General features: G+C 55.3%; 1 protein-coding gene across 4 annotated transcripts; it reads left to right on the forward strand.

The window, feature by feature from the left end:
* The first annotated feature begins 895 nt into the window (after positions 1 to 895).
* Positions 896 to 23024, forward strand: SLC47A2 (solute carrier family 47 member 2). Of its 4 annotated transcripts, none has more exons than XM_080681117.1 (17): positions 896 to 2120; positions 3419 to 3520; positions 3750 to 3818; positions 4975 to 5123; positions 5990 to 6032; positions 9896 to 9940; positions 10162 to 10259; positions 10521 to 10618; positions 11542 to 11655; positions 12313 to 12380; positions 13287 to 13395; positions 14192 to 14267; positions 14625 to 14694; positions 20418 to 20550; positions 20623 to 20717; positions 21582 to 21675; positions 22496 to 23024. In XM_080681117.1, the coding sequence occupies exons 1-17, from the start codon at positions 1998 to 2000 to the stop codon at positions 22714 to 22716; spliced, it is 1707 nt and encodes a 568-aa protein (XP_080537243.1). In that variant the 5' UTR covers positions 896 to 1997; the 3' UTR covers positions 22717 to 23024. The 4 variants fall into 4 exon arrangements, with proteins under 4 accessions (XP_080537243.1, XP_080537245.1, XP_080537244.1 ...); XM_080681118.1 differs by having other exon boundaries at positions 1950 to 2120; positions 3431 to 3520; XM_080681119.1 differs by lacking the exons at positions 5990 to 6032; positions 9896 to 9940; positions 10162 to 10259.
* Positions 23025 to 24552: the final 1528 nt, after the last annotated feature.

The following is a 24552-nucleotide window of genomic DNA, read 5'->3' on the forward strand; positions in this document are numbered from 1 at the left end:
GGGGGCTCCAGATTGGTGAAGTGTAACCAAGTATAGGGAGCTAACAGTTAACAAGTAACCGAGTAAACAGAGGCCTGGCTCCAACCGTGCCTGGCAGAACGCGGCAGTCAGCTGCCCCCGCAGGGCCGTTCCAGTGCTGCGGCTGGCCGGTGGCATGAGGAGCTGCCAGGCATGGGTACCAGCTACCCAGCAGGCTCCCTCTTTTGGGTTGGAAGTCTCCTTAACTCCAAGGTGTGTAGGGGGCTTGCAATGACTCCCTGCTCGCCTTGTCCTCCCCATCCCCTCACCAGGACTTTGTAGCTTTGGGTCCTCCTCATGGTGAGTCCTTGCCCCTGCCAGGAGGCAGGAGACTCTCTCTGCCCTTGCTCAGGGCCAAGGCGCGGAGACGGAGGATGGAGTGCGTCTGTGATGGCCCCCGGAGGCCGCAGGAGGTGGGGGCTGGCCGCGTGGAGCTCCGGTCAACAGTCCGAGGCAGAGAGGCCGCTTTTTAGGCTGCGCCACGGATGCAGCTTCCGCGGGCGCCTGCAGTGGCTCCTCTCCGGACCAGGCCCGCTCGGAGGCCCGGGCTGCACAGAGGGTCCTGGGGGTAGACGCACGTCCCCACGTGGCAGTCTCGGAGGCACCACTGCCAGCCTCCGGCCCTCCCGCTGCCCTGCCGCGCGGGGGCAGCGGGTTTCACGTGATAGGGACCCCGAGGCTCAGGTCCCATGGTGATGGCTCAGTCACCCTTCAGATGAAGCCAAACAGCTGAGCGCCTGCCCAGGCCCTGGAGGGGGCGGGGCCTTGGGCCTGGCGCGCAGCTGTTCTCTGCCCCGCCCTTTTGTGTCATATACTAGCAATTACAGTGGCAATGCCGTCTTCTCATTCCTCTTGGTTGGTGGTAAATGCACTATTTAGTGCAAAGGCTGTAGAATATTCCACTAGGAGCTTGGCAGAGTGAGGGAGAATACATCACCCAGGTGCCCAGATGCCAAAACCAGGGAACATTTTGTAGAGGAGGCCCGTGAATGTGGGCGGGGCACGCTGGCGGCAGCCATGGGGAGGGAGTGATGAGCATCTCCTGTTTGTGTCCTGATTCCTCCCTCCATGCAGCTCCGCGGCTGGGCGCTCCGGGGACTGGAGCCTCGCCCCCCCAGGCCAGCTGTCCTGCCTGCAAGTCTTGCAGGCCCTCACTCATTCCTCCTTGGGTCAGCCCACACTTGAAAGCCCCATCCAGGCCCAAGCCCAGCGAGGGGCGGTTATGAGCTCCCCCAGTTTGGGCTGCCTGCTTGTCCTGGGGCGCACCAACCCTGCTTGGACAGGAAGAGACGGTAGACCAGGGGCCAGAAGGAACCTTGTAGGAGGCCCAGAGACAGCTTCACTGAGCAAAATAGGTGCGGAGAGCAGGGGGCTGGCTGCCCAGGCTGGGGCACCTGGCTCTCAGGGCTGCTGCCCAAAGGGGTGGGGGCAGAGGCAGGGCGAGGGGCCTCTGCCCAGGGATCCTCGCCCCAGTCCCCACCCCAGGCTCCCACCTGACCCTTCCCTCCTCAGGGCAGGGTTCTTGAGGCAGCCCACCTGGATGGAGCCTGGGCTCTGCCGCCTGGCTGTCTGTCTCCATTTCTTCATCTGTGAAATGGGAGCCAGCTGGGCACGATCACACCAACGTGTAAGACTCCCAGGGTCCCACCCCCACCAGGCCCAGCACACCCCTTCACTGCCCCAAGCTCCCCTCCGAGGTTTCGCTCCTGACCCTTGGGGAGAGCAGACACAAGGCACCCACAAGCATCAACCCAGGTGACTCCCAGGTGGCCAGGGCTCTGTACTGTCCTTTCTTGGGCCAGGGCCAGGGTCAGTGGGCTGCCCAGGAGGCGAGGCTTATCCCACAGTTGGTCTTCAAGGCAACACTCCACCCTCTTCTTACTCATTAGCCAGCCGCAAGGTGACTTGGCTGCCTGGTCGAGGCTGGGCGAGGGGGTGCTCAGGCGTGCGGGGTGCCCAGCCAGCAGCCAGGGCTCGGAATGGACAGCCTCCAGGACACAGTGCCCCGGGAGCGCGGAATCTGCTGCCCTGTCCCCTGCAAGCTGGTCCCCACCGGCTTTAGGGCTGAGGCATGGAGGCTCTTCGTCCTGTCTGGACCCCTGGTAAGGAGGTGGCAGTGTGGGGCCAGGGAGGCTGGGGCCAGCTGCTCCAGGCATGACCTGGGTGTGCCAGGGGCTACTCACAACCCTTCCCCAGAAACTCCCCAGGTTGGCCATGTTCAGACTGCACCTGGGGCTGCTGCCCAGAGCGGGTGATAGCAGAAGGCTGTCCCTGGACTGTGCCGGGGGTAGAGGTGGGGCCTGGCCACACTCAGCAGGGACCACCTGTCCTCCTTCAGAAACCCACAGGCAGGTGGGGGTGGAAGGTCTCACAGGGACAAGGGAGAGCCACTGATGCAGGAGCCCACAGGCCTCGCCTGAGCGGTGTGTGCAGGGGAAGAGGGAGCCCGCTGCCCTTTTTATGTATGTATGTATTTATTTATATATTTTATTGATTTCAGAGAGAAAGGGAGAGGTAGAGAGAGATAGAAATATCATGATGAGAGAGAATCACTGATTGTCTGCCTCCTGCACGCCCACTACCAGGGATCGAGCCCACAGCCCGGGCATGTGCCCTGACCGGGAATTGAACTGTGACCTCCTGGTTCATGGGTCAACACTCAACCACAGAGCCACACCAGCCGGGCACTGCCCTTTTTATTGACAAAGGAAAATGTCTTCAGATACATTTTTTTCTGATCACAAAAGCTAATTGATATGTGTTCCTTGTAAAAGTTTCAGACAAAACAAAAAGTTATAAAGAAGAAAGAAATTCATCTCCAATCCCACCACCTGGACATAGTCATTGCTAAGATTGTTTTTTTATCCTCACCCAAGGATAATTTTTCCATTGATTTTCAGTGAGAGTGGAAAGGAGGGGGTAAGGGGAGAGAAACATTGATGTGACAAAGACACATCGATTGCTTACCTCCCACACGCACCACGACCAGGATGGGGGTCGAACTTACAACCCAGGTACATGCCCTTGACTGGAATCGAACCCCCAACCCTTTGGTGAGCAAGCAGACTCTCTAAACACTGAGCACACTGGCCAGGGCCATTGCTAAGGTTTTGATGGATTTTATTCCTCCTCCTGTTTGTTTCTATGTAGCCTGGCCAATGGTTCCATGATATGCGTAGCAGCAGTGAATGCTTGCGTTAGTCCTGGGCTCCTGCCTGGTGTCTCATTCCTGCCCGTTTAGGCAATAAAACCGCAGCCGGGGTTCCACACAGCAATGGGAGCCCACTGTCTCTTGGCTTCTGGCCCGAGGTGTGGCGCTGTGCCAGGCTCAGGGACCTCTGTGGGTCCCTGGTGAATGGGGGGCTGTGACGGGCACCCCTGACCCAGGCTGCCTGTCCAGTTCCTGTTCCAGGTGCTGTCCTTCATGATCTATGTCGTGAGCTCGGTGTTCTGTGGGCACCTGGGCAAAGTGGAGCTGGCGTCCGTGACCCTCTCAGTGGCCGTAAGTACAGCCAGGACTGGAGGGAAGCCCCCTGCCCCCCACCCCTGCCCCGGCCCTCTTTCTGGAAAAGACCCAGCACAAGGGCTGACAGCTGCATCCCAGCTGGGACCAGGCCCCTCACCAGATGGCACACAGCCTGTGGGCCGGCCGCCGGGAGGGGGTCTCAGCTGCTGGGCAGGCCCCTCCTTGGGCAGCGCCTGACCAACCTGTTTCCTCCTGTTGGCATCAGTTCGTCAATGTGTGCGGAGTTTCCGTGGGCCTTGGCTTTTCCTCAGCATGTGACACCTTGATGTCCCAGGTAGGCAGGCCTCTTGGAGCCAGGCAGGGCAGAATGGTCCCTCCACTACTTCCCAAAGGGGGGTGGGGACCTCCAAAGGCTCCTTGGTGCTCCCTGGAGTGGGAGCCTGTCAAGCAGACCCGGTGGGGCAGCTGCCTCCCCCTCCCACCTGCTCCCTAAGGACTGAGTGCTGCCAGGCACACAGACTCTTCCGGAAGCTGGGGCAGGGGCCAGCGAGCCTGGAGGAAGGGATGGAGAGGTTTCCTGCCTGGTGTGTCACATTTTGAGGGTGCACAGATAGGACCCCTGCCCCAGGGACCCCCAGCCTCAGGGACCCGAGTTCTGGGCTTCCGGTGGACCTGGGGACCTGGGCTGGGCCCTGGCTGCCATTACTAGAGGTGACTTGGAGAATGTTCTCCAGCCTCCAGCCTAGGCTGTGAGGGGAAATAGCACCTCCCTCCCGGCACTCGGGTGCTAGGGTTCTTGTCCCAGCATTACAAAGGGTTCAGCAATCTGGAGAAGGGAGCTATGCGTAGGTGATTAAGAAGGAGTCCAAGGACAAAAGATAATTTTGAAAGGCATTGGGGGTCAGAGGAGCTTCAGCTAAAGAAACTGAAAGACTACCCCTTGCAATTTGTCCTAAGGCAAGGTGGAGATAATACACTTCAAAGGGTAGGGTTTACAGAAGCATTGTCAGTTTGGGGAATAGCCTACAGCTGTTCAGGTGTTTGGCAAACAGGAGGCAATAACATGCAGATTTAAGATGCCCTGAGCTGTGTGGCAGCAGACAATCCTATTCAGGTTTTGGGGAAGTGCCGTTTAGCCATTCCAACAGGTAATTACATATGTGGCTCAGCCCTTGTTGAGCCCCCCAAGCTTTACCAACCTTTTGATGAAACTCTTGTAATTATTACATGCTGGAATTGGTTCCCGGCACTCGGGAAGGACTGGGGCAAGGAGTGTGTGTGGGGGGGGGGGGGGGCGGGGGGAAGTAGGGGGTGGGGGGCGGGGGCGGTGCTCGGTGAACAGCTCTGAAGATGCTGGGCCGCGGCCCCTGCAGCGGGAGCCCCTGGGCCGGGCGTTGCTGCCTGTGCTGGGCCGCTGCACGAGGCTCTGGGGGTAAGCTCCGGCGGGTCCTCCAGGGCTGAGGCGCGCTGAGCTGGTGGCTGTGTTGCAGAGCTTCGGCAGCCCCAACAAGAAGCACGTGGGGGTCATCCTGCAGCGGGGCACCCTCATCCTGCTGCTCTGCTGCTTCCCCTGCTGGGCACTCTTCCTCAACACCCAGCACATCCTGCTGGTCCTCAGGCAGGACCCAGCCGTGTCCAGGTAAGGCGGGCGTGCAGGGGACCCCTAAAGGAGGCCCCTGGGCACCGCACTTCCTGGGTCAGAAACAGCCACAGGTGCAGCTTGGGGGAGGGGGTCCAGGTTAGGTTTGGGGATTCTTCAGCACAGCATGCTGCTCTGCCTGCGACCAGCAGGGGGCAGACAAAAGGCCAGTTTTAATTCAGGAGGAAATAAACCAATAAGGGATTTGCATGTTATTTGCATTTGTGTCCCAGCACCAGTTGGAACATGACAGATGCTTTTTGAAGAAACAAGTGTAGCCCTAGCCGGTTTGGCTCAGTGGATAGAGCGTTGGCCTGTGGATCCGGGTTCTATTCTACTCAAGGGCCCGTGAGGAGGCAACCAATCAATGTGTTTCTCTCACATCGATTTTTCCCCCTCTCTCTAAAAATCAATGGAGAAATATCCTCCAGGATTAAAAAGAAAAAGAAAGAAAGAAAGAAAAGAAAAGAAGTGAAGTGTGCACTAACCCATATTCCAAAAAGGAGAAAGAGGACTGAACCAATTTCTGATGAATTACACGGTTTATTATTAATTTTAGAAACATCCCCTCATAGGAATGCCTTGTTCACTTTATGTTATGTGCACTCATTTGCTAGTTCTTGATAGGAGAACTTTTTTACCCCCTTACAAGCTACATATTATTCCAAATGCCAGTGCCCTAGTCCTGAGGCCCCTGTGGTTGGTCCTTGGGCTCCTCCTCTGGCACGTGGTGGCAGCACCCCTGCTCATCTTGGCGGATATCTGCAGGGCCTGGGAGAGCCTCTCTGCAAACCCGGGGTTCCCAGGGTGTCCCCGGCTTAGGAGGGCACTGCCTGCCAGCTCTGGAGCCTCTGGTTCTCTTGCAGGCTAACCCACGAATACGTGCTGATTTTCATGCCCGCACTTCCGGTAAGGGCTGAGCCTGGAGGCGGGTGGGCTTCCCCTCTCCCAAATTCGGGCTTTTTGCCTTTCCACCTGATCTGCTGGGAGGCATCAGCCTGCAACGACTTCCCACTGCAGTGAGGATGGTGGCAGGGGTCCGAGAGAAGTTCCCTTTCTGGTCCATGCAGACTGAACTTTTAAAAATAACAGAACATGTTTTTCTGATTAGAAAACCATTTATTGTAGAAAGCCTGGGGAAGAAAAATTTCAAATCACCTATAACCCTTCCATCCAGAGAGAACATAGGTTCTCTTTCCAAGATTATTGCCACTCACGGGTGCGTGGTTTCAAATACACATACATATATGCAGTTTGAAATGAGGCCAATGTGTGTATATCCTATATAATAAAGAGGTTATATGCAAATTGACCATCACTCCAACACACAAGATGGCCACCACAAGATGGCCAGCAGGGGGGGACAGTTGGGGGGGACCCAGGCCTAGAGGGGAGGGCAGTTGGGGGGGGGGAACTAGGCCTGCAGGGGAGAGCAGTTGGGGGGGACCCAGGCCTAGAGGGAAAGGCAGTTGGGGGGGGACCCAGGCCTGCAGGGGAGGGCAGTTGGGGGTGACCATGCCAGCAGGGGAGGGCAGTTGGGGGTGACCAGGCCAACAGGGGAGGGCAGTTAGGGGTGACCAGGCTGGCAAGGGAGGGCAGTTAAGGACAATCGGCCAGCAGAGGTGCAGTTAGGCATCAATTAGGCTGGCAGGGGAGTGGTTAGGGGGTGATCAGGCTGGCAGGCAGAAGTGGTTAGGGGTAATCAGGCAGGCAGGCAGGCGAACAGTTGGGAGCCAGTAGTCCTGGATTGTGAGAGGGATCCCAGATTGGAGAGGGTGCAGGCTGGGCTGAGGGACACACACCCCCATGCACGAATTCTGTGCACCGGGTCTCTAGTTGTATTATAACCTACTCTTTCCCTTTCAAATATGTCTTTAGTCCCTTTATATGATTAAACAGCCTCCTACACACTGATTTCAAAGGCTACATAGTATCTCATTGTGCCACAATTTTTTAACCAATCCCTATATGTTAGGTATTTGGGTTGTTCCCTATATTCATTATTATAAACTAGTAGCCCTGTGCATGAATCCGTGCACCAATAGCTTGCCAGTAGCTCGCTACTGCCCTCCAGTAGCTCTCCGCCCACTGCCTCACCCTCCTGTAGCTCCCCCACCCTGCTCCCCCCTCCCACCTCATAGCTTGCTGCCCTGCCCCCTCCTGTAGCTCTCCGCCACCTGCTTGTAGCTCGCTGCCCCACCCTCCTGTTGATCCGTGATCCGGTCGTTAAGTGGTCGGTAGTTACACTTCACAGTGTAACGATCATTTGCATATTACATCTTTATTATATAGGATAAGATTTGATAAACATTCTTATAGAAAAACTTGGTGAACATTTGTAATGATTTCTTTAAGATGCATTATTAGAATTGGAGTTACTCCGCCAACAGCTTTTGATATCAATTTGTAGCATTTCTACTCCCACTCACAACACTCTCATCAGCAGAGTATTATTTTTTCCCAATTAGAAATAAATTGTTTTAACATGTATTTTACTGCCAATGAAATTAAACATTTTTCATGTACTTATCGATCATTTGTTTTTCTTTTTTAAAAAAAATATTTTTATTGATTTCAAGAAGGAAGGGAGAGGGGGAGAGAGAAACATCAATGATGAGAGAGAATCATTGATCCATTGCCTCCTGTAGGCCTGCACGCAACCCGGGCATGTGCCCTGACTGGGAATTGAACTGTGACCTCCTGGTTCATAGGTCGATGCTCAACCACTGAGGAATGCCAGCCGGGCTGATCCTTTGTTTTTCTTCTGTGAATTGCTTATTATAATGGGTTAATCTTTTTCTAATTATAATTTGTTAAATAAGAGCTTAACCCTTTGACACATATGTTGCACTTTTCAGTTTGTCACTTGCCTTTCAATTTTTTGATATATTTGATTTAAAGAATTTTTAAAAAAATATTTTTATTGATTTCAGAGAGGAAGGAAAATGGAGAGAGAGATAGTAACATCAATGATGAGAGAGAATCATCGATCAGCTGCCTCCTGCACTCTCTGCACTGGGGGATTGAGTCTGAAACCTGAGCATGTGCCCTTGACTGGAATCGAACCCAGGACCCTTCAGTCCGCAGACCACTTTAAGAATTTTTAATGTATACAGAACAGATCGATAAATCCTACTCCTTATAGTATCTGTATTTGATGAGCTTAAAAACACTTAACCTATATCAAGATTATATAAACATTTGTATACATTCTCTTTGAACCCCTTCATGGTTTTCATTTTTACATGTAAGACTTTTATCCATTTAACAAACTTTTCCTAAGACTCATTATTGACTATTCCCTTCTTTCCTCTCCGTGAACTTACTGAGAGCTAAATGAGCAGCGTGTCCACTTGGGCCAATTCCTGTGACTGCTCTGGACTCCACGGCCACGCTCGGGGGATTGAAGCTCAGTGACACATGTCACTCCCTGGCAGGCAGGGTTGGCCTTGCAGCTCCAGTTGCCTTCCTGTCTCTTAAACCCCTTTACCCTCCATGGCACCCGGGGGTGATGTTCTTGAGGAGAAAGCTGGGAAGGAAGGGGCTGCAGGACTTCAGAGTGCTTTACAGCCTCCCAGGTCTGGCAGGGTGGACCCGGCCACCCACGCTGAAAGGCCAGCGCCATGACTTGGTGGGGCCCGGCCAGCTCCGGATTTCTTTTGTATCATGGAAACCATGTGAAAGGGCTGGTTTCTCCTCCAAGTCTTCCCTAGAAACCAGGCTTTGCTCTTCAGACCAAGAGGGTGGTATTTTGTCCAACAGGGCCATGTGCCAGTGCAGGGGAAATAATCCTACAAAGTTATCCAGGGAAACTCCTGTATTAAGTAAAGCAAGTCCCTCCCACGAGATGCAGCTGCAAACTTTAATGGCAATAATAAGACTTACATAATGCTTACCTAACAATTGGAATGCTTAAAGATGCCAAATGCTGTTGTGTAATCACTTTGCTTATGTATGTGTATATATATTAGGTGAACATAATATCCCCAGGACAGATGGGGAAACAGGCAAAGACGTGCGATGCCTAGAACCACACAGCTCCTAAGTGGCAGAGCCAGTCTTTGAACGCAGGCAGTGCAGCTCTACCTCCGCGCTCCTGACACTGCTACATTCAACAAGGAGAGGTTAAAGGAAGGGATGGGGCACATGGCACAGGCCCAGGGCCAGGCATTGACAGAGGACAGAGAGAGCACAGAGAGTGCACAACACACACACACACACACACATACACACACACATGCGCGCGCACACACATACCCCCCAGACCCGTGTGCTCCACAGAGAAAGAAGGCCCTGCCCTTCATGGGGTCTTAAACCTGCTCAGAGAGGCTGCTGGCACAGCCAGCCTTGCTTAACTCCCACCACTCCTTCCTGTCTCCAGTGACCAGAGCCAGGAGCCAGGTGGTCACACCTGTGGATTCAGGATCTGGTGTGTCCTGAACCAGGCCGCTGGGCAGCCTTCCTAAGCGGGTGGGAGGCCTGGGGTGGCTGCCAGCACCCGCCAGCCCTCAGCCTTGGCAGGAGCCTGCTGCCTGCGCTCTCAGAACCACATTCCCTGCCGGCTTGTCACCCCGAGGCGGAGACCGAGCAGGAACAAGGCCTCTCCCATGGGCAGGGCCAGAGCACACGCCCAGGGGAAGCCTACCTGTGGGGTCCCCACGTACTTTGGTGAAGTAATTGCCCAAACTCAGATCCCTAAGAAATCCCTGTTAATGTTCATCTGCTCATGTTTTGGTGGTTGTTTACCTGTGGGTGTGTTTTATTTTATGCAGGTGATTTTTCTTTATAGCCTGCTGGCAAAATATTTGCAAAATCAGGTACCAGTCCCTGGCTGGAGGGTGGCTAGCACATTGCCCAGGCCCCAGGGCGGGAGGCTTTCTCCCTCTCAGTGTCCGAGTCTGAGTCTGCGTGCTCTGATCTCGGGTACAGGGCCCGTGGGGAGCCCGTATCTCCAGCATCTCTGGACCCCCTAGATGTGCCCACACCCCTGGTCCTGCCCAGCCCATAGCAAGGCCAGGCCAGTTTTCGTTTATTTCAGGGGATCGTCTGGCCCCAAGTCCTCAGCGGCCTCGTGGGCAACGGCATCAATGCCTTGGCCAACTACGTCCTGGTTTTGGTGCTGAGCCTGGGGGTCAGGTGAGGCCGCTGGCTTCGGGGCCTGTCGGGGACATGCGCACCCAGTGCCCACCCCGCCTGGGGCGGGTCAGTTGTCATCCTTGCTTCACCCACGACAAAGGCTGTGGAGGCTGCTCGCACCATCCAGAAGTGGGAGGTCATGAGGAATTTGATGGGGACGTCCCACCAAAGAGACAGGGCGAGAGGGGTCCCGGGGGCCTGAGCGAGCCCTGCCTGCCTCTGCCATGCGGGCCTCAGCCCAGCCCCGTGTGTTCCCCCCAGGGGCTCTGCCTACGCCAACACCCTCTCCCAGTTCGTGCAGACCATCTTCCTGCTGCTCTACATCGTGCTGAGGAAGCTGCATCTGGAGACGTGGGCAGGTGGGCGGCCTGCGTCAGCCCCAGCGCGGCCAGGGGCTCCTTTGGCGGGTAGAGGGCCAGCTGGAGCCCCATTGGAGGAGCCCCATCCCCCACCTGCTTCTATTTCCCTTCAGGGCCTTGCTCTACCCCTCAGGACTCCCACCTCGAAGTCCTGGGGTCCCCTCCCCCATGCGCCCCGGTGCAGAGCCTGCAGGAGTCAGGCTCAGGGAGCCTTCCACTGGCCCTGGGTCTCAGGAGTGATAGTCACAACAGGCAAAATCCTAGGTGTCAGCCCGGCGGCCGGCACTGCCGACCCCAGCCAACGGCGCACCTTATTATTCCCATTGCCCCCACTCGGAGGAAATTGAGAGAGGCTAAGCAATTTCCCCAAATGCCAAAGATGGTACACAGTGGGGGCTGCACTCGAACCCATGCCTGTCCACTCCCAGGCTTCTGGTTCCAAGCCTTTCTGCCTCCTGACACCTGACGGCAGCCTGTGGGTTCCGTCTCCAGGCATTTCAGGCACAGCTCAGGCCTGGCCTCATCCAGGCCAGGGTGTCCCCTCCCACGTCTGCACGGCCCTAGGGCTCGTCCTTTGGCCTCAATCGTGCTGCTCTCCTTGATCCTTCCGGGAAGCAGGACAAAGATAAGGACGCAAATCTCCAGATGAGCAGACAGAGCCCAGAAGGGCAGGGCACTTGCCCTAGATCCTGTGGTGTCATGGATGGAGCGGCCCCCGCCCGCACCCGGGGCTCCCCCCCGCAGCTGCTCCGTGGCCCTGGCCAGGTGAAGGGTGCCCTGTCCCCACGTCCTTTTCCAAGCCCCACCAGCACTGGGCCAGCGGCATGCCCTGGGTAAAATGCCACATGGGCAGAGCCCACGGCCGTCGGGCCTGGCAGGGGGCATGCAGGCGGCTGCTGCTCAGCTCAGGCCTCTGCTCCTAGGCTGGTCCGTGCAGTGCCTGCAGGACTGGGGCCCCTTCTTCTCCCTGGCCCTCCCCAGCATGCTCATGATCTGCATCGAGTGGTGGGCCTACGAGATTGGCAGCTTCCTCATGGGTATGTGGAAGGGCAGGGCGGGGGCGGGGGTGGGGAACCCTGTGGGTGGCTCCCCCAGCTCAGAAGCCCCTCCCTGACAGGTAGTTGGCTAGTCGCCCAGGCCAGGCCGGGGGCGCACTGTCTCCCCTCAGTCTGTGAGCTCCCGGGGGCAGGCCTGGGCCTTCCATGGTGAATGCCGGTACTGCCCTGGCACCGAGTGGGCACCCAGTACAGGTGGCAAGTCACCGAGTGAGTGGGAGGTGGAATGGACGGTGCGCGAGTGTGCATGGGCCTGGCCGGCGTGGGCTCTCACCTGAGCACTCAGCACAGAGTCCACACTGCCTGAGAACCAGGCTGAGCTGCACTCGCCCCCAGAGACCTTCTAGTCTGCCCTGCCCCCACGGACAGACAGGAAAGCCAGGCCCCCAGGACAGAGCGGCTGTCCAGGGCCGATTTCGCACAGTGGCCCAACTGGGTTTCCTGGTCCTGGCCCAGTTCTCTTTCCACACCAGGCCACATGCTACTCACGCCCCCTTCCCCAGGCCTGTTCCTCCCTCCCCCCCACAGGCCTGCTCACCCCTCCACCCCCCGTCAGGCCTACTCCCCCCTCCCCCCCCCCACAGGCTTGCTCACCCCCCCACACCCCCTCAGGCCTGCTCACCCCCCCGCCCCCCGCAGGCCTGCTGAGCATGGTGGACCTCTCTGCCCAGGCCGTCATCTACGAGGTGGCCACAGTCACCTACATGGTGAGTGCCCTCTGCCCGACCAGCACCCCCATTGCCCTGGGGCATCACAGGAGGGAACAGGCTGTCACTCTGTCCCAAGGGGCCCTCCTGGGCTCCCCATGCCCGTCAGGTCCAGGCCCTGCTAGACTCACACACAGACAACCCGCAGCCACCCCGGGGGCTAATACCGAACTCACGTGGTGTTAGAAGAATTCTTTTCTAATTAACACCATTTTAAAATTAGGAGGTTTTACACCATAATCTGGATTTCTGCATTTTCTTGAAAAAATGGGACCTTCTATTTAGCATTGGGCCATATTCCTGCCCCTCTTAGAGAGAACTGGGTGAGAGTCCCCTGGGGGGATTCCTCTTCTCCCACACTCCTTTCTCTAGAGACACGGGTGTCCGTGTCACGCATGTGCAAACCCGGCAGGCTCCGGGCATGCAGGCTGTGACCCCAGGCTTAGCAGAGGGTTCATAAAAACCTACACTTACAAAACTAATTTATAAGGTGATTCTTATTTTTACAGATGGTTTTTACTGAAACATTTTTTCCTCCAGGGAGCTTTCCTGGCAACTTAGGGCCATTTAAACATTCACTTTCTCATGAGTTTGGGGAACATAGTGAGTTTGACTGCAAGGCCCCTTTGTCTGTGACGTTTGATGGAGGGGATGGGGCGACGATTGCTGGCTCACTTGGGGTATCCCCACCCCATCGCCCAGCATCAGAGGCCACCACCTGTTTGCAGCAGGCTCTTCTCATGCTGCCTGCCTGGGATCCACCCTGCCTTCCTGCTCCTGCTCGGCCTGGGCTGGGGGCCTGGGGGCTGCTTCACAGCCAGCCCAGCCTCTTTCTGGCTCAGCAACCACCCCATCCCAGGGGCCCAGGCTGGCTCCACTGACAGCACCTTCTTATCTTGATCCCAGATTCCCATGGGGCTCAGCATCTCTGTCTGCGTCCGAGTAGGGACGTCCCTGGGAGCAGCAGACACCGTGCAAGCCCAGCGATCCGCCGTCTCAGGCGTGCTCTGCACAGGTGGGGGACGTCCTCTCCCGGGGGAGGGGACTTGGCAAGCTGGGGGGTCAAGAGCCTGGGCCGGGGAGGGCCTGGGTGCTGGTGGCAGGGCTAGCTGTGGAGCAGCCAGGCGTATTCCACCAGCTACACCTGCATCGGGCCCAGAGCAGCCCCGGCTGATTCGTGGATGGTACCCCAACCCCAACTCTAGCCTGCTGTGCTCCTTCCCCACCGCTCTGCTGGGCTATCAGGCCTTCTGGGGGCAGCTTGCCACCATGCACCTTAGTGTGACTCCCCAGGCGCTTCCCTCCCACTGCCCAGGGAGCTCTGCAGGCTTACTCTCCAGCAACCCCAGGAGCTGGGGCCACCCAGGCCACCCCTCAGAAGGAACCAGCTGGTGTCCTCACCTGGCTCTGCTTTCTGGCCGACAGGTACAGATCAGCTCCTCTGCGGAGCACAGGGTGCTCAGGCTTCAGGTGGCACTGGGTCCCCTCGAGGCAGCCCACGGCACAGGCCCCTGGCCCCCCGCACAGTTTCTGGCTCGTAGGTTAGAGATGGGGTCTGAGAGTCTGCATTTCTAGCACGTGACCAGGCGATCCTGATGCTGCTGGCCCAGGACCCCCACTTGGAGAGCCACGGGAAAGGCACTTTCTATGTTGTCCTTCCCACAGGACGGCAAATAATGTCCTCGTCCAAGTGACTGGCTCTAATGCAGGACGTGAGGCCCTGGTGTGGAGGTCGGGGCTGGCCTGTGCCGACCGTGCTGGACTCTCCATGGGCTGTGTTTAGCCAAGTGCTCTTCCTTTGTCTCTTTCAGTTGGCACCTCGCTAGTTATCGGCGCCCTGCTGAGCCTCCTGAAAAATAACCTGGGCTCCGTCTTTACCAGTGATGAGTAGGCAATCTGTTTCTTCGCTGACTTCTGGGAAACGCCACAGTGGGTTGCCGCCAGTCTTCAGAGATTTGTCACGTGCCTGGCTTAGCCCTGGATCCACAGGGAGCAGGGCTAGGCCTGGCTTTGCCCTCACAGAGAGACGCCAGCACCTGGGCTCGTTCCCCCAGGCCTGGCCCCCCACCACTTGCCTGTCCAGTGACCCACAGACATGGAGACGCGGGGCCAGGGAGCTGGGTTTGCCTAGGTGACAATGTTGGGAGGAGGTGTAATAGAGGGAATACAGCCAGGTCTCTAAGAATACAGTCCTGCTTCAGTGCTCCCAATGAAGGCTCAGGCTCGTTCCTGCTTCCCCTGCAGGGAGGTCATCGCCCTGGTGGACAAGGTCATGCCCGTTTACATCGTCTTCCAGCTGTTTGAGGCCATCTGTGTGAGTACGCTGTGAGGATTAGCATCGACACATGGAGAGGGCTACCTGGACAGTGAGCGCCCAGAGTATTTACTCATAGTAGGTCTATTTTTATTCAAAACAATGGCTCCCTTGCCTCCTGCAATTCCAACAAGCCAAACGGTGAATGCAGATAAGCAAAACTGAAAAATTGCACCAGTGTAAGCTCACAAACCTTTGTCTGTCCTGGTTCCTCTGAGCCGGGGCCACAGGCACTGACCTGGCCCTGCCTGGCCAGGAGCTCGACAGCAGCCACATCCCGTAGTCAGTGCAGAGGGACACCTCTGAGAGGGCGGGAGTCAACCCAGGATGCAGAGGGGCTTGAATTTCCTGCTCCTTTGCCCACTAAAGGGAGGTTCCATTTAGCACAGATTTGAACTTGGGCGGGGGTGTTTAAAACAGCATGGCGTAGAGAAGGAAGCACTGCAGCCTCATTCACAAGCAGGACTTGGCATCCTGTGTCTTCTCCTGCCACCTGAGTTAAGCGAGCCCTTTGGGAGGCATCCCTGTATAACATCCAGCAGCTCTGCGCAGGCGTGTGCTCAACCAGCAGCGCAGAGCCCAGCTCCCGAAACCTGAAACCCGGGGAGAGCTGGTTTGCGGTGGGCTTTCCGTAGGGCCCAGGGCTCCCTGCCCACTCCAGCTGCTGCGTGTCCTGGGACTTCCCTCTGAGCCTGGCTGGGCATTCAGCCACCGTCAGCCCTGGCAGCACGTGTCCTCCGGGCTGTGTTCTGTCGTCACGTCTGTAGCTTTTCTCATGGACCACGAAGGGAAACTACCTGTGGGATCTGGCATTGCCTTCGTCAGAGGATGCTGTTAGGGTTACTAGCCACAGTTTTCCTCCTGACACTGACAGTGGCTGGAGACCTGTGCCTCTCAGGGAGCTAAGCCTGCCTCCCTCCCAGGGCAGCGCTGCTCTGCTCACGCCCACGCTCACACTCATGCTCACGCTCATGCTCACGCTCACGCTCAAGGAACTTGGAAGCAACTTTGTAACTAGCAATTGCAAGGGGCGTTTCCGCCTGGCTATATTGACATTATTCTTCATTTATGTTTTCCATGGACATTATTTTCATTTTTATACTTTCATTGAATTATAATCACATACCATAAAATTCACACATTTTAAGTGAATAATTTAATGATTTTAAGTAAATTTAGAGTTGTCAACCATCATGGCAATCTAATTTCAGAACCTTTCCATCACCCCCCAAATTTCCGGGGGCCTGTTTCACAGTCAGTCCCTACCCCATGGCCAGCCCCAGGCACCCACTGAGGTGCTTTCGATATTGGTGTGAACTTTGCCTTTTATGAACGTGTCATGTAAATGAAACATATGTATTCTTTTGTGGCTGCCTTTTTAACTTAGGATGACGTTTTGAGGTTTATCCATATTGTAGTATTTTTTCAGGACTTCATTCCTTTTTGTGACCAAATAATAGCCCATTGTGTGGGTGTAGCACCTTTTGCTTATCAGTCACCGGTGGGTGGGCTTCTGTTTGTTTCTGGTTTTGGCTATTATGACTAAGGCTGCTGGGAATATTCTCGTACAAGTCTCTGTGTGAATGTATGGTTTCCTTTTTCTTGGTACAGTGCTAGGACTTGAATTGTTCGGTTGAATAATAAGCTTATGTTTAAATTTCCAAGACACTGCCAAACTGTTTCCCGAAGTGGCTGTGGTGCAGGCATCCCGGGGGCTGGGGGCCTGAGGGTCCACCACCCACTGTGGGCTCTTGGCTTCATGTAGGAAAGAATTCAAACTATCGCCAACAGAGAGCTTAAAGTGAAGGGATTTTGTTTATTGATCTTTTCTCCTGTGGCCTGGTTAAATTCATTCTAGTCATTTTTTTGTATGTGGATTCCTTAAGATTTTCTACATATAGGATCGTGTCATCTGTGAATAAAGAGTTTCACTTTTTCCTTTTCATCTGGCTAGAATCTCAATACAACATTGAGTAGAATTTCTTCTATGCCTTGTGCCCAATGCTGCGGGAAGTATCAGTCTTTCAGCATCAACTATGCTACCTGCAGGGTTTTTATAAACACCCTTTTCCAGGTTAAGGAAGAGTCCTTCTACTCCTACTGTGCTGAAACATTTTCTCATGGATTTGAAGAATGTTGTTTCTGTATCTATTGGGATAATCATATGGGTTTTGTTTTATTAATATGGTATAATTACATGATCTGATTTTCAAATGTTATACCTTGCATTCCTAGGATAAACCCCTCCAGATCATGGTGTATATCTTTTCTATATATTGCTGAACTTGGCTTGCTAATATTTTGTTAAAGATTTTGCATCTACATTCATGAGGAATATTCACCTATAATTTAAAATTTTCTATTTATTTATTTGTAATCCTTACCCAAGGATATGTTTTTATTGATTTTTTTTTTAGAGAGAGGAAGAGAGAGATCAATGTGAGAGAAAAACATCAATCAGTTGCATCCCATACGTGCTCCAACTGGGGATCATACCTGCAGCTGAGGCATGTGTCCTGACCGGGAATCAAACCTGCAACCTTTTGTTGTATAGGACGATGCTCCAACCAACTGGGGATCATACCTGCAGCTGAGGCATGTGTCCTGACCGGGAATCAAACCTGCAACCTTTTGTTGTATAGGACGATGCTCCAACCAACTGTGCCACCTGGCCAGTGCTCATCTGTAATCTTTATCTTTTCCCTGTAATATCTTGATCTGGCTTTGGTGTAAGGGTTACATTGGTCTCATAGAATGATTTTGAAAGTGTTCTCTACTCTTATACTTTTTGAGTTTGTTAAGGATTGGCATTGTTTCTTTAAATATTTGATAGAATTCACCAAATGATACCAGCTGGGCCTGAGCTTTTGTCAGAAGATTTTAAAGTAATTCAATTTATTGACTTGTTATAGGTATATTTACCTTCTATTATTGAGTTAGTTTTAGTAATTTGTGTCTTTCTAAGAATGTATTCACTTCAACTAAGCCATCTAATTCTTTGGCATGAAGTTACTCATAATATTCCCTCATAATCTTTTCTTTATAATCAGTAGCAATGTCCCTTCTTTCATTCTTGATTTTGGTAATCTGTGTCTTCACTTTGCTATTTTCTTGGTCTTATTCACCAGTGTCAGCCCCTTGGTGTTTGCCGGTTTTGTGGATCTCATCAAAGAACTAGAATGTTTGGTTCCGATGATAATTCACTCTGATCATTGTTATTCCCTTCTCCTGCTTTCCTTGGGTACAGTTTGCTCTTCTTCACTGGCCTCAGCGGGTGGAATATAGGCTATTGATGGAGCTCTTTCTTCTCTCCTGATCTAGGCATTTATAACCATACGTTTCCCCTTAGTACGTACTGCGAGGTTTTGGCATGTTATTTTTCTTTTCATTCAGTTTAAAATATTTTAAAATTTCTCTTGTGCGTTATTGACTCATGAGTTTAGAAGTGTGTTAATTTCTCAATATTTGGTTGTTCCCAGATTCTTTCTGGTAGGATCTCTAATTTAATTCTGTTATGGCCAGAGAACATATTTTATATGAATTCAATGTTTTAAAATGGACTGCGACCTGTTTTGTGGCCTAGCATAGGTCCATCTTGGAGAATGTCGTGTGTGACTTTTCCCCAAGCACTGTTGTTCTGTTTAGTAACTTGCCTGGACTAATTATATGAATCCTGCCTCCACAACCTGCAGCTGTATCTCTGCTTAGTTGTGTGTGTGTGTGTGTGTGTGTGTGTGTGTGTGTGTGTGTGTGTGTGTTTCTTTTAAAGCTTAACTTCTAGGGGTCACTTCCCTGTCTGCATAGCTGCATAGCTCAGTGGCCAGACTGATTGGAGATTGTGTTCAGATACCTCTGACCATTGGTAAGGCTCCCATTTCCTGCTGGAGGATCCGAGTGTGGGCTGTTTTTTTTAAGTCTGCTCAGTGTTGACTTCCCTCTGGGTCCTCTTGTGTCTCTTCTGTCCATGCCCAGGCTCCACTGTCTGGGAGGTGTGGGTGGCACGGGTCTGCTCATCTCTGCTACACACACGCTCAGCTTCTAGCCAACATGGGGTACATGGAGAACTGAGCAAGCTCCCCACCACGGCCCTGGCCATCTCAGCTCATGGAGCTCACTATTGAGTCCACCGGCCCATTGCTTCTCCTAAGCCAGTGGTCGGTAAATTCATTAGTCAACAAAGCCAAATATCAACAGTACAACAATTGAAATTTCTTTTGAGAGCCAAATTTTTTAAACTTAAACTTCTTCTAATGCCACTTCTTCAAAATAGACTCGCCCAGGCCGTGGTATTTTGTGGAAGAGCCACACTCAAGGGGCCAAAGAGCCGCATGTGGCTCGCGAGCCACAGTTTGCCGACCACGGTCCTAAGCAGACCCGCAGCCGCAGGCCCTCCTGTGCACTGCCCTGCCATGGCATGGTGATTCCTCGTGCTCTAAAGGCCTCTCGAGTTTGGCCCTCCTAGACCATTCCTAGTTGTAGGAGGGCTGCCCTGGGCACTGGAGGATACTCAGCAGCATCCCTGGCCTCAACCCACTAGATGCCAGAAGCACCCTTCCCCCTAGTTGTGACAATCAAAGTGATTGCCAACACTTCCAGGAGGCAAAACCGCCAGGTTGAGACATTCTGGTCCAGAGCATATCAAGCATAATTTTGGAGACGTCTTTTTCTTAATCAGAAGTATCCTCTTCTATATCTTGATACATAACAATGAGCAATGTGTGCACAGATTTCAAAGTTCAAGAGGCAACACCTCCTGTCCCCAGGGTGTGACCTCTCTGCTCAAATGTGTAGAAGCCATAAAATAGTCCATAGCCCTCATCTTAACAAAGTAAAAATAACCAAACACCAGTGACTGAAGTGCTGACGAGCGTGAGCTGTGCCTGCGCTTCTTCAGCTCATTAGCTCCGGGTCACCGGGAGGATGAGGCTAGGAAATAAAGCAAGGAGTCGTACTTCTCTGGCGCGGGCAAAGGCTGCCTGTCTCATATGGCACAGCACAGCACCTTCGCTTGCCAGGTTGTAGGCAGAATGGTGGCCCGCAGGAGTACCACATGCTAATCCCGGGACCTGGGAATTTTGCCGATGCCATTAAGGGTCTTGGGATGGGGAGACGATCCTGGATTATCCAGATCCCAGCGTCATCCCAGAGGCCTCATGCGCGGGGAGGCGGCGAGCCAGAGAAGGAGACGTGTGAGGGAAACGAGGTGGGAGCGATGCCGCTGTTGCCTGGGCTGCGGAGCCCAGGGCGCAGGTGGCTCCAGGAGCTGGGGAAGGCGGAGACACTGTCCCTGGCCCAGAAGGCACCAGCCTTGGCTTCAGTGTGGTGAGACCCATTGGACTTCCAGTTTCCAGAACTATAAAATGACAGTGTCTTGTTTTAAAACTCTAAGTCTGCAGTGATTTGCTATGGCAAGAATAGAAAACAACACCTCACATCTCTGAATGAAGTTAGACCAGTCTCCAAGGCCAGCTGGCAGGTAGTCTCCAATTTTACTGCCCTTTCTAGGGCGGCGAGGATGCGTGGAGGCAAAGGCGGGCCCTGAGCTGTGCTCCAAACCCAGCCACGCTGTGCACCACGGGGCGTGACCTGGGCTCCCGGGCTCCGTCTCCGCACAGAGCAAAGGGGGCTGAGAGCACCATCTGTGAGAGTTCAATAAACTGCCTAGCAAGTGCCTGCTGCCCCCACCATCCCATCCCTGCTAACCGCCCTCTGCTCCCGCCCAGTGTGTCTACGGCGGAGTCCTGAGAGGAACTGGCAGGCAGGCCTTCGGAGCCGTGGTGAATGCGATTGCCTACTACGTCGTCGGCCTCCCACTGGGCATCGTTCTGGCCTTTGTGGTCAGAATGAGAACCATGGGTATGTGGTGGGGAAGTGAGGAGAGGGCTGGGTGGGCGCTGGACACGCGCCCATTGTCACTGTCCCTGACAGGCCTCTGGCTGGGCATGCTGGCCTGCGGCGTGCTGGCAGCGGCTGCCTTGGCTGCCTACGCTGCGCGGATGGACTGGGCGCTGGCTGCGGAGGAGGTGAGTCTGCAGCCCCGGCCTGGGGACACGCTTGCCTGGCCAGTCAGGTGAAGCGACTGTCCACCAGAGAGGCCCAGGGCACAGATTCGTGGGCCTCAGAGGACCCACCTGCTCTGTGCTGGAACGGAGCCCAGACGGTGCCATGGAAGCGGCTCGCTCTCCGATGTGCACACCAGAAACCCCCTCAGCCAGCCCGGCCGCCGAACCCCAGGCAGAGAGCTAGTGCAACTGCCTGAACCCGCCTGCGCTCACGGGGTGAGCCTTGGGGAGCGGTCATAAATCCCTGCCCACCACCGCGCAGGCCAGCCCACGGGCAGAGGGTGTGTCCTCTCCAAGACCCTGGTCCCCAGCGGTACTATTGTGCCCTCGTGTGCGGAGCAAGTCGTCTTGGCATGTAAGACCATGGTAACACGGATTTAAAGCAGCACCACTTTAAGGCCTGCCCCACCCCAAGTGTGTGCAGCCTCAGTGGCCGGTGTCACAGGCTGGCCAGGGAGGCCTGCTGCCCCGCAGGCAGGGAGCCGCCACGGAAGAGGCTGGCACAGCAGCGCGGGTGCAGGCTGACCCAGCAGGACGTGAGGCTCTCTGAGGCGGCAGATAGACCAGCACCACTGCACCCCCGCCAGGACCTTCGCCATTTACATAGAAGCCTGACCGGTCAGCCGCACCTGGTCCATTGCTCCCCCACGGTCCTCCTCTCCCCCACGCTGCTCTGCCGGGCTGCACTCTGGGGCAGCTGGAGCAGGGAGGGAAGTGGAGCGCAGTCCCAGCACGAGGGGTGTGAGGGAGTGGGAGCTCCCGATTTGGGGTCCAGCCCCTGGTGCCGGAGGGCTGGCAGGCTGACCCGCAGGCTCTCTCCTGCAGGCTGAGAAGTACGCGGGGCTGCGGCGGCAGGGCACCGAGCACCCTGCGAGCGGGGCCTCCAGAGCCGGGCCCGAGGAAGGGGCCGTGTCTGCAGGTAACGCTGGAGGCGCTTCTGCTGGGCTCAGACAACAAGGCCAGCGGCGGCCCTGTCGCAGGCAGCTGGAAGCAGGCACGCCCAGTGCTCTCAGCGTGACATGAGGTCTAAGCCCCGGAAGACACACTCACACACACGCCTTCATCGCGTGAGGCAGAGAACCAAAGCGCCGCTCTCAGATGGGAAGCACGGTTGGGAGCTTAGTCTCTTCCCCGCTGTCCCTCCTCTGGCAAAGGCAAGAGCTGAGGCCCGCGGGCGGTCATAGCGCTCCTGCCGCTCAGGGCAGGAGGCCGCTCCCTGGCCCATGGCCGTCCTGTGGGCGGGGGCAGGTCTGCCTGTTCGCTACCTGGAGCAGGCACTGCCCTCCTACCGCCCTGCACCGCACCGGAGGTGGGCACATCTGTGGTGAAATGATGGCCCTGCTCAGGGCACGGGCTCCTGCCCCGGCTGTGCTGAGCGCCAGCCGCCCCAGTTGGCACAGTGGCCGTACCGCAGCCTGGGTGCATGACCCACGAGGCATGTCACATGCACTCGAAACCAGTGAGCGTGCCCTGTCATGACAAAGGCAGGCTCAGACAGGGACACGCGCCTCACCTGACCTTCACAGTAACGTTATCTGTGCGTAAAATTCAGCTGACGGCGCTTTCCCGCACGGACCCCTCCGGTGCCCCCGCTGCAGCACAGAAAGGCGGGGCTCTGTGCCCGCTCACTGTGGGGGCAGAGCTCAGTTAGTGGGTCCTGCGGCAGAAGGGCGCAGCCAGGCTTCCCCACTCCGCCCTCCCTGCCTGGGATCGCTGAGCTGCTCCCGTTTGCTCTGCAGTGGCCACAGGCACCTGCCCTGGCGTCTCCCTGACGATGTTCTCGAGCCCCGGGTGCCACGCGGACCTCTTCAGGACGCCAGACGCAGCCCTGGCCCTCCCAGCTCCTCCCAGCGGGCTGTCGGGGAAGCAGCTGGCCATCCGCCGCGGGGCTGCTCTGGGGGCCGCGTCGGCCACTCTGACCGTGGGGCTCGTGGTCAGCATCCTGGCCTCCAGGCACTAGCCAAGCGGCTTGCTGACGGAGGGAAGCCGAGAGGCTGCCCCATTGCACAGCCAGACCCCGGGTCCACCTACGATGCACCCACGGGATGCGGTGCCAGGCCACACTGGGCAACTCCCCAAAAGGGCCCTAGCCCCGCCCCAACAGGTCTGAATTGCGCGACTCTGTTGTGGTCAATGGCTGTTTCTCCTCTGCCCCTGACTGGAAGGCGAGGCTCCTGGGATCGCCACCTATTCAATAATGCAAATGGCTTCCAATTGGACATTTCAAATCAAAACAGACGCCATCACATTAAAAAGTATGCATTTCCTAGCCCGTCTTCTGCCCAATCTGTCCACAGTCTTCACGAAGCTCTGGAAAAGGGGCCAGTGGGCCGAGACCCCGCCTGTTGCTGGCCCCAGGGCCCCACTGGCAGCCAGCGAGGCTGTCCATAGCCCCGCCCTCACCTTCCCACCACCCCTCATCCCACTGGCATTTTCACGTGTCGGAGACCTTGAGAAACTCGTTCCCACCGTAGTGGTGACACACGAGGGTGCAGAGCCCGGCTCACTTTGCCGCAGGAGGAACGCAGTGTTGACCCGAATGCTGAGCCTGGTGAACATTCTGCGGGCTCTTTGCTGTTTCAGCCACACGCACACTGCCGTCGAGGGCAGAGGGCAGTCCGGCCTCCATGGCCAGTCCCTCAGCATCAGCGGCTATAAACACTCACAAACCAACCAGATGGAGTGATCAAGGATGATAGAGACAAGGATGGAGTCTAGCTCCCTGTTTTGAAGGCCAATGTGCTATGAATTCAGTCTCCTGTTCGCAGCGCCCACAACACCCAGCCTCCAGTCCACAGGAAGGCAAGCCTGCATCCTTGTCTGCCACAAATGCCTTTTGTTCGCGAGCTTTTAGCACCCATGTCACACACCAGGTACAGAGCGTGGCGAGGTAATGCTACTGGTTCTCCCACCGTGTTCCGTGGTGCCCAGGTGAGGAGGGAAAGGGTCCATAGTCAAATGAGCCGTGGAAACACACGGGCACCTGAAAGGGCCCTTTCGGCCGTGGGCACTTGAATACACTGGGGTCTTCCAACAGCCCCTGGAGGCAGGACCGGTGGTGGGACCATTTTTGTGTGAAAGCTTGTGGGATTAGTGTCCTAAGAATGCGCTTACAAAAACACTTTTTAGATCAGCAAATGGGGATTGGAGGTAAGATTCTGACACCAGTTCTGATGTTTCCTTCCCCAGGCCACTGAGCATTTCTGGCACCAGCTGATGTCCCACAACTTAACTCAGTTCTGACTATCCACCTGGACACAGCATCAGATCCCACAGGTCAGGGATTGCGTCCCACTAGATACGCCCGCCCCCGCCCCCCGCCCTCACCGGCAACTTCAGGCTCTGAACACAAGTCCAGGTGTCGCCTGAGCTGCTGACCAACCAGACACAGATGGGAGGTTCCAGGGACCCCTCCTCAGGCCCAAGGGCAGCCAGATGGGAGATGGACAGAGCAGGGAAAGGGGGAGGGCTTCCCTGCCACTGTCTCCCCGTGGTCCCCACTCCTGGCCTTGGGGCTTTATGAAGGCTTCATCAGAGGCTCTGATCGAACCATTGGCACCGGTGACTTAACTCACCCTCCAGCACCCCTCCCCCTATGAGGTCTAGGGGGGAAGTTCCACCCCTCTAATCACACAGCTGGTTTCCTTGGCAACCATCTCCCATCCCTCATCCTTAGGCCCTGTTCTAAAATCCACATCATTAACATTAACAAGACACCTTAGTCACTCTCATCACTTAGGAATTCTGTGGCAGGAACAGGGACAAAGACCATATCCATTTCTTATTATCAATTACA

The sequence above is a fragment of the Plecotus auritus genome, assembly GCF_963455305.1.
Source record: "Plecotus auritus genome assembly, chromosome: 7".
NCBI lineage: Eukaryota > Metazoa > Chordata > Mammalia > Chiroptera > Vespertilionidae > Plecotus > Plecotus auritus.

Coding starts and splice junctions, on each gene's coding strand:
- SLC47A2 (XM_080681117.1), top strand. CDS start 1,998: ATGGACAGCCTCCAGGACACAGTGCCCCGGGAGCGCGGAATCTGCTGC. Junction 10,619..11,541: donor GCATCTGGAGACGTGGGCAG/GTGGGCGGCCTG, acceptor CTCTGCTCCTAG/GCTGGTCCGTGCAGTGCCTG. Junction 13,396..14,191: donor CTCAGGCGTGCTCTGCACAG/GTGGGGGACGTC, acceptor TGTCTCTTTCAG/TTGGCACCTCGCTAGTTATC.